This window comes from Cephus cinctus, unplaced genomic scaffold, assembly GCF_000341935.2.
Source record: "Cephus cinctus unplaced genomic scaffold, Ccin1 Ccin1_scaffold0404, whole genome shotgun sequence".
Lineage (NCBI taxonomy): Eukaryota > Metazoa > Arthropoda > Insecta > Hymenoptera > Cephidae > Cephus > Cephus cinctus.
Window position 1 is genome coordinate 491,124 of NW_014333088.1, and position 10,033 is coordinate 501,156.

Consider the following 10,033-nt stretch of genomic DNA (forward strand, 5'->3'; position numbering starts at 1 on the left):
GAAATCTATAGTCTCCTACCTAGAATCGACCTCTAGAGACATAGAGAAAAGAATAGGACGAAGGAATGAGAGGAGAAGGTATGTGTGCGTGCGAGGAGAGAGAGAGAGAGAGAGAGAGAGAGAGAGAGAAATCTATAGTCTCCTACCAATTTCAGCTCTGTGATTCGTCTTCGCCACACTAACCTCACTGGTTAACCCTTTAAGTACAATTTCAGAGTATAAATATAGATGCATGTATATGTGTATATAATCTATACCTAGGCTAACCATCTTAAACCTATGACCTTCTCGACTAGTCGCTGTATAGATAAATTCCCCAGTGCATAAATGCTGCAATGGCCGATACGTTCTGTAATACCGTGTGAATTTTTACTTAAAAATGAAATTTTTCCCTAGACGCATCGGTACACGGTTCCCAATACCAGTATCGAAGTCAATTTCGCGTTTACCCGTAAACGCAAAATATACACCGTGTCTACGTTTTTTGTTCTTCTCATTTTCTTTCAGTGATTCTCCCGAGACGATCGTTAAGCGCGAGTGCATAAGGATGATGGTGTTGGTGGTAGCTCGCATGGTGCAGGAGGGCAAAGGAAAAAGAATAAAAGTCAAAATGGAGCAGAGTAAGACAAAGTGGCAGAAAAATGGGGTATACATATAGCCTACAAGAAATGCAACTTTGCGCTAACCCCTTCGCATTTCATTTCGTTAGGTTCTTCTAGGGGATCTCCTCTCTCTACATTTATATCCAACGTATCAAAATACTAGCCACGACGAACATACATACCAATCGTAACTAAAAATTTTTAAATACTTGGCCTAACTATTCGTGTTCTACACGTGTACGCTCTATACAGTACCTAACAGTAAAATACGTAAAAACTGTATCCCACTTAATTCATCAGCCGATGGTTTCACGCGCGTCAAGTTGAAACGACCGTTCGAAGAATATAGCATAAGAGAGTCTTCTGCAATAGTTGACATCGAGCTCCCGACTGTTTCCCATAGATGGCAGCAATGTCGACTGCACTCGGAACAAAGGCACGGCACGGTAAAGCTTCAATTTCATCTTGGTACGCGGCTGCGTATGGACGTACCGGCGACTATAGGTGTAATCCAATACTCGATGGAATTTACGAGAGACACGGATTACAGGGAGAAATGGGGAGTGAAAAGCGTCAGAGCATCGGAGTGTTGTCGTACCTGCATACCTGCCGAGAGAATTGGACGTGATAATATTGGGATGGAATCGCATGAAGGTAGAGTGAGACAGGATACATAACCTAATTCTCAGGCTTCGGATCGATCTGTTTCCTCGTATCTTTCAATCGTTCTTCCTCGTATCTACGTTCGTTAAGTCACGCGTCGCAACGGTCAGAATATTTGAAATGGAACTACCTCAAAACAAAGCTGCAACGTTTTATGAGCGACGGCTTTATTACGTGCTTTTTTAAACCGACGGAACATTCGTTTCTGAAGCATACTAATTTCCTTTTTTTCTCTTATCGACCTTTCGGCACTAACCTTTTATTCTCGCAAGAGACTATTTTTCACAGTGTTGCGCTATCACTCTGATGAATTTCTTTCTCACCTCCCTCGCTTTTCCCTCGCCTGGCCACTCATCGCAATCATACAACGCCAAAAAAAAAAAGACGATACAAAGTTATTCTTTCGTGTGGTCATACTTTGGTATCGATTTATTGCCGTGTTTTATGATTAATATCTTTTTTTTTTCATTTTCCATAAAACCAACGTCCAATGAAATCATTTTCCGAGCTTTCGAGACTGATCTTTTGATGTGGCTCGTGAGTGTGTACGGAGCATCGATCATCCCCGCCATCTCTCTCGGCACGCCATTCGACACTGACTTTGAATAATTATTTTTTTATGTGTAGCCCTCTACATTAAAAAATCGAAAAATCTAAATTCAAGCGTACAAGATAGCTTCATTTTGTCAAATACGTTGGAGAACACGTTTTTACGCTAGCACGTAGAGGCATATAAAATATCTGTCATATATTATTAAATAAATTATTTTTAGCAGCACAAGCAACATCGAGATCGTATTCGAGTCTAGTGAATTATTTATGACGGAGCTTGGGTTGGTACGCTTACGGTAGAAAATCGGCGGAACAAAAGACCACGTTACAATTGTGCAAAAAAGGAAGCAAGAGACAGGGGGGGGGACGCCACCCAATAACATGCATATATATCGAAGACACGTAGATGAATTTTTATTTCACATCCCGACGCGTCCCATGTATACATATACGTATGGTGCAATTTTCATATTTGCAAGGAGCACTCATCGCTATGAGTAAATAGATAAATAAATATATAAATAACAAAAATTGCATACGCAAAATATCGTCAAACATCCCACACAACTCAATATTCCACGTAGTATTTGGATGAGAAATATTTACGTTTCCACGTCGATGAACATCTGTGTGCTTAACGGAGTCTTGTGCCAGATGAAAAAAGGGGGAAAAAGGAAGACAAAGACAAATCGAAGCGGCATCTGTACGCGAAGAGAGTAAACATTTTTACAGTGGCAAACTAGAGGACCCGTATAGGACTCATCAATAATTCGAAGCGTCAGGGATACCGGACGTGACCGAGCATAAATAAAATAAATTCACAACAGTTCGACTACGTAGAGAACAAAACGCAGAAAGGGTAAAAGTTAACAAAAAAAAAAAAAAATCCAAAAAATTGTCAAAAAAAATGTCGAGTGCATTTTGACAAGAATTTTTGAAGTAATCTTGATACCTGTAAATATTGTCCTAGCAGGTAAATGAGTAAATTACCGGGAAAGAATATTTCGTCTGTTTCCCTCTGTACTTACGGTGTTTAATGTGCAATCGTGCTACGGGATCCTGCGGCCACGCTGCATTATGCGCAATCAGGGCTACCAACGCCAAAACGCGCAACGCCGACTCGCTCATCCTGACTGGAGGCGTTTCTGCTGCGTCGACGTCCGCTGATCCACAATCCCGATGCACCGGGTTGTATTAACTGTATCTATTGCAACGTCCCCTACACGCCATTGTAGCGCGTGGAGCAGTCCTGCAATAGAAGAAAAAAAAAATAATCAGCTACAACAACGATCCGTTTGGAAATTACTATACAAGGATACAATTGACGTGAGTTAACCGCTTGAAACTAGGGAATTTCCCTAAGGGATAATAACTAAACTAATTTCTTAAGCCACTGTCGAATACTGATTAATTTTCCAGTGATACAAATCGCGCAGAATTAAATATTATTTTTCGTGTACACACTGTATGGCCATGGCACTCTTATGTGTTCACTACTCGCATTGAAACATTATGCTATACCGTAATGCCTGATATGGAAATAAAAATCCATTTGACAAAAGAGCGTCGCTCTCAAGATCAAAGGGATGATAAAGAATTGAAAAAAAAAAGAAAATACTAAAGTACTTCGAAAATTCGCAAAAACGTTCTTTTGAAGAGCGTAAGCTTTTATCGTGTACACGCGTTTAAATGAAAATCAATGTTACTCGGAATAAGGCTGTGTCCCTTTGCGCGACTGTAGTTTCTCACGCGATTGCGTATAAAGATTAAAGGACACATTACAGGGGCGTTGGAAATTCTTTTGGCGAATTTCAGTACCATTAGCTTTTGTTTAGAAATTTCTATCGACTACTTCGCAGCAGAGATATGGGCGATATTCGACTAAAAATCTATGAAAAATGCTTTCCGAATCCAAAAACTATGAGTAACTATACTCGAGCGCTAAAACTATTAATTATCCTTTAAATGGAAAAAAAAAGTAATTTGCTCTTTGTTAACAATTATTCACAGCTATTCAAATGAAAAAGTATTTTGAATAGATTTTCATTCGAATATTGTCCATTCCTTCTTCAGAGCCACGTACAAACCATCGGACCAATAAATTATTGCGAGTATAAAAATATTTTGAAAATATCTCATCTTCACGATATAACATTTACACAGCTGTAACGTTCAAATGAATCTGGATGGTTCTGTGTGTTTTTCCATGTTTTTTTTTTTCCAGATAAATATAAAAGTCAAAATTCAACGAAAACACAGCTGATCCATTCAATAAGAAAAAGTAGCGACAAAGTAGCTGAAACCTAGTGAGATATTATGAATAAATATTTCATCAAAATTTCCAATAAAGATTATACGTCTCTCTCGAAATATTATCACCCTGATGGAAGCGGACATTTTCAAATATAGAACGTGGATTCGTAGCAGGGGAGTGGGGTATTGCTTGAGGCAGCTAGCAGCACCCCTCCCTCCAACCCTCACAAAAAGGGGGTTACATTAGCAGCGCCATCTACAATGCCGATCCATTAGCAACAAAGTCCTAACCTCTCATAACAGAGCGAGTATTCATTATTTCATAGAAAATATGCCTACAGATGCATACGAGTGCGCACGTATGCGGCAGTACGTACAGTCCATTTCAAGTAAGATTCAATTATATGGACATTTTCAAATGTAACGCATACATTCGTAGAAAAAGAATAGTATGCTCGAGGCAGCCAGCAACGAGCCCCAAAAAAAAGGGAGTCGCATTAGCACCGCTATCTATGCAAAGAAAAAAGATTATGCCGGCTAGTGTAAGAATGCTAACCGGTAGTACATTTTATATTTAGTCTAGGTATAACACTTCGTGTTGTATGAATGAAAGTATTTTTACATTAAGCATAATACATTACTAACCGATATCTATAATAGTAAGTACTTTATAGATACTACTCTTGACAATACAAATTTTTAATATCAAATTTTTAGCATCCTCTTTTCTCTATGTACAATGCCCGATCCATTAACAGTAAAGTTCCTAGCATCTCGCATTAGAGCGAGGATCCACCACCATTGGACAAAAAATATGCGTACAGATGGATACAAATGCATTGACGCATACGTATAGTCCATTTCAAGGAAGATCCGATTATATACGCAGATCAAAGGATAACGATTGAGAACCGGGTGGTCTTGGGGGGACAGGAGTACAAGGAGAGAGGGAGGGTGACCGTAGAGGGTTTTCGCAGAGCTCACGAAGTCCGTAAATTATGCATAACGTCTCGTTCCAAGGCATCCATTTGCCTTTGGTTCGCGACTGTGGCGACAGTCAGGGCTGCTCGGGTGGCGCCAGTGTCCTCTGTAATGAACGGCTACAGTCAAGCAGACAGTGGGAAATATAACGTAAAACGGTTCGGACGGGGTGCTGCTGCCCTATTATCATGGCTGATTCCTACAGGCTCGAGGGGCAATTAATATCCCAGTTGAATTTTCCAAGGCGGTACAACGCAACGATATAAGTATTCCGCTGGGATTTGTTTCTCGGGATCCGTACTGCACAGCAGCAACGGCAGGTACTAAATACGACGAGGTTTCCGTGTGTATACTCTGGGTAGGGCTGGTAAAGTTCCGGCGGTGTCTCACAGGTGGCGCGTCAAGCGCTGTTATACCAAGGGCGTAACAACTCGGGGGAATTATTCCAAGGTAATTTTACGAAAATTAGCACTTGCATGGGAATCTCTGCGCTTCTGGTTATGTTATGAAGTTGGGGTGAGGTTAGGTTGGGTTAAGTTAGGTTAGAGAGGTACGTAATGACGTACGAGGGGACATAGACGAATACACCATGCACTAAGGAGACCAGATACGTAACGGGTATGTCGATGAATAATAATGTGTGCTAGATGGCGCGCGTTTTGAATTAACAGTACGCAACGATGCCGAGGTACTTATAAATAGAATAATAAACAGAACGAGATGGAATGCGGAATGAGACCATGTGATTCGCGCGAGGGACAGAACTTATAAGGGATCGCGGGTCACCCCTTGATTAGGGTACGTAACGACGCTGGTACGATTGGAAATTGTACGAAGGCGAATTATTGAAGATTAGAAGGAATTCGTAAAAACGTTGGCGTCAGTGTAGACAAGGTAAGTCGCGTGAAAATTGCTTGTTGAAATATAGAGAAGAGAGAGGACGAGGGAGGGTGGAACATAAAAAAATATGCACTCGCAAAAAAAAACTCTAGTACGAAAGAAATACCGTGCAAATGATACGTCGATACTGGAAAGTGGAACGCATGTAATTTATAGGTGAGGAGAGCTAACGATTGAACAACAAAATAAAAAAAGGAGGAGAGAGAGAGAGAGAGAGAGAGAGAGAGAGAGAGAGAGAGAGAATAATAGGTAATATAAAATGGACGCTGTATAAATCGTTCCACCAGGCGTGAATTAGCAAGAGGAAGGGATGTGAAATAGAAGGCAAGATGGAAATCACGGGCGTTATTATTCGAGGCGTAAGCGAATAATGCATTTCGGTCGGGGCAGAGGGCACCACCGTAGAGATATATAGAACTAGTACCCGTCCAGCGACCGCCGACCATTTAAATTCAGTGCCTCGACTGAATTTTAAATTAACCCGAATTATCTTAATAAGGATCCGACGTTCGCGATGCGACTGTCGCTACTACCGCCGTTACCGCCGCCAGGGTCGCCACTATCGCAATTGCAATTCCACTCTCAATTTGTATGCATTGAATTTAAAACAATGCAGCTCTCGCGCTCTTTCCACCCAATAAAAATGAGTCGTCGTCATTCTGACGCAAGGTACAACACTAATTCTTAACCTATATAGCTTAGTTTTGTCCGTTCCCTTTACGTAACTTCGTACAAAATCCGACTGGTTAAAATTGCCGGCGTTGAATCACAGATGGCGACACTTTCCGCATCCCGACCAACCAATCACGGCGTCGTATTTAAATGCACGAATTTTCAAATCACAATTTTATTTCACAATCGACCCCTAACATCGTATATACCCACTGACTCGTACGCTTACTTACATTTGTCGATGAAGCTTAAATCACCTTGAAAACAGATAAGAAGTATGGATTTTAGGTTATGAGAGACATTTTTTTCATTTAAATCTATTCCCGATATGATACTAAGCACAATAGCAAGACACCTTATACCAACCAGAGCGCCGTTACCTTACTTCGCCTTCGGATTACGTATTATATCGATACAGAGCTTTTCGCAAAAGGCGAACGTCGACGTAGAACATTGTTTCCCTCGAATAAAATGTACCAGTACCAACGCTAAACACCCTACCACGGCAGCGCCAACACAAGGAAGCCAAAGTCACTATCGAATGACGTAATCATGAAAAACCCGTACATATGTATGTACAGAGACTCATACATTTTACACGCGTTACACATGCGTATCCGTACACGTCGTAAAGTTCATTTATTTTTCTTACAGCCAGGCTCTCCGTCTTATTTACCAGGAAACGATGTATATCTCAGAAGATATAATAATAACGATAAGAGCACGTCCCCCCCCCCCATACTCCATTCCTAAAACTTTTAACCACGAACTCAATGTTTGTTTTACGTAACAAAAAGCGACACAGCCCACGAAGCGGCACTTGCAACAAAAAAGTATAACAACAGGCGCAAGGGGAGAGGAGAGTGCTCATTATCAATACGGAACGTCCTGTAGTTCGATTTGCGTGATGATAGAAAAAGGAGCATTGAGGCCAAAAGTGACGAGACACAGGAAGTAGATGCAAACCGAGAAATATCGGTATGACGTGTTTGCTTTTTTGTTTTTTTTTTTCCCCGAAGGAAAACACGGTACCCGAGATAAAATGACAGATGGGGCCAATAGTTGCAAAAGTGTGAAGAGGGGAGCAGGGCTGGTAAATTAGAACGCTGCTTTACCGGCGGATCGAATGTGTCACCAGGGGGAGGTATCATAATAAAAAAGACATTGAATAAGTTGGCAAAGCCCAGAGGGAATGTTAGATCGAGAGCAGAAGCCGACGATTTCAGATATAATATGAAAAGTTAAAGTTTTCCTAGCGTACGAGACGGAGTCGCCTTTAGTTCAATCCCTGAGAATGAAGTATAGGGCAGTGGGCTCGTGTGACCTTACGATATTAACTGTCCAAACCAGCTAGACAAGTCAGCCCGAAAAGATTGAGGTCACTGGGTGATATCGTAAGTGAGATAATTTTTTTAACATTGTTTTCTCTAGTTACAACTTTTCGGATCGGTATCGTACCTTCTCTCTTGCACTGCTAAGCCCACGAATACCACGTGACCAGGTACGGAGGTGGCCTTATTGCGAACGCTTGCACTCGTCCCGCGAGTTTCATAATCGAATCTCATTCGTTTCCATAGAAAAAGACGCCACTCTCTATAATGATGAACTTCACTGAAAAATTTCAAGCCGTGAGTGCCATCCGCCCTCGACGCTCCGCTACACTCAATACAGAAAAAATAAGATCAGCATCATCGATCTTAGTACAGATCTATAACGGGTATACGATTTTCTTTTTTGACAGCGAAGAACCTTATCAAGTAATTGTTCCTAGTCATGAAAATATAAAATAGAAAGAGAAAATATATTTCAGTACAAATTAATATGAACGTATGTACATATGGTCGATCCACCGGTTGATTTTCATAATGCGTAAACAATGCAACCCTTGTAGCAAATGTCAGGTGACTTTTCATAAAACCACGAAAATATATACTAAAATAAAAATAAAAGATATTTCACTGATAAACCATGCACGTGCATGATAACGAGAGAAAAATTCTATACAGAGCCCACGTCACGCTTCTCAGAGACGTCCGTGTTTTCGATCTGTCAAAAAAAAACACATTGGACTCACGGGTTGACTATACACTATACGAAACAGGAGGGAAAATCAAGTATCCCCAGAGGCAGAGGCAGAGACAGAGAGACAGAGAGACAGAGACAGAGAGACAGAGACAGAGAGAGAGAGAGAGAGAGAGAGAGAGAGAGAGAGAGAGAGAGAGAGAGAGAGAGAGCCGAAAGGGGGGGGGGAAGGGACGATTGACGAAGTCGAGAGTCCCCAAGGAGAAATCCTAACCAGTATACAAGACCACCTTTAAATACAAGACAGCGATACAGGTTTGAAACCAGTCTTGTAACATCCGCGACTCTCGTGGAGGTACGTGGGGAGCGAAGGGAATCAGACTACGAGAGGACTTGGACACGCTCTACTGGTTCTGGAGAGGGGGAGGACCTCAGCGTAAGAAACACGTACACGTCCTGCGCGCACCTGTCTTTCGTTACTCTGGGTGCACGACTGAAATCCACAAATCTTGATCCTTGCAAAACTTCGCGAGAGACAACGAGGACAGTCCAATCTAAACTAAACGCGAAGATACGTGCAGTCTACGAATAAAAAGGTTTTTTTTTTTTTACAGACCGCAAACAATGAAGTCTCCGATAAACCCCACGTGGCTCTTTATACAATTTTTTGTACCAAGCATCTACATCCATGCTTTTGCATTAAATATCTGTTCATTATTTTAGCATCCCCGTCGCCTTGCAGAAAACCACGTGCGATTTTCTAACGACTATATTGTTTGCGAACTGTCAACAGAAAAAAAACGCACTGAACACGTGGATGACTATATGCATGGTTTGCACTAAATATATATGATTTTTTTTTTACCAAATATTTTTTGTGACTTTACGAAAAGCATCATCGGCTAAGAATTACGTTGTTTGCCAACTGTCAAAAAAATGAACCGATTATAGAGGCGCGGAGGATTAGACTGCCGGAGTACGCCTCAAGCCCGTCGGGCTGTGGGCAGGGAATGCAAGAATGCCAACCTGGAAGAAACGGAGTGAGGTCAGAGGGGACAGCCAAGTCAATGATCCGTCTATACTTCGTCGCCAGTGAAAATTGTCCTGCGCTCTATAGATACACGCACTGGACTAGGTACGACGGTTTACGCGACCACACGAGACGGTTACGCTTATACGTGCTCGTAATACGTTTTATATTAAGTTATTATCCACACGGTGTATCCACTATACGTGCATTGGCGTGGCGCTTCCTCTCGCTTGCTGCCAGGAACGTATTCCTTATTGTTTTTCGTCAAGCCCCGCGTTCCTGAAGAGCATGTCTGATGCACGGCCATATTGGCCATATTGTGTTTGTGTATATGTGTGTGTGTGTGTGGGGGGGGGGG

The 10,033-nt window shown here is 41.7% G+C and overlaps 1 protein-coding gene across 2 annotated transcripts in view; it reads right to left on the reverse strand.

Annotated features, from left to right (window-relative positions):
- The window catches only part of LOC107267467 (semaphorin-1A), a 55,475-nt gene that overhangs the window by 36,949 nt on the left and 8,493 nt on the right, over positions 1-10,033 (reverse strand). For both annotated transcript variants that reach the window (XM_015739238.2, XM_015739237.2), the window contains exon 2: positions 2,846-3,066. In XM_015739238.2, coding sequence (XP_015594724.1) covers positions 2,846-2,945 — 100 coding nt within the window. In that variant the 5' untranslated portion in view covers positions 2,946-3,066. The remainder of the gene's footprint in view (positions 1-2,845; positions 3,067-10,033) is intronic.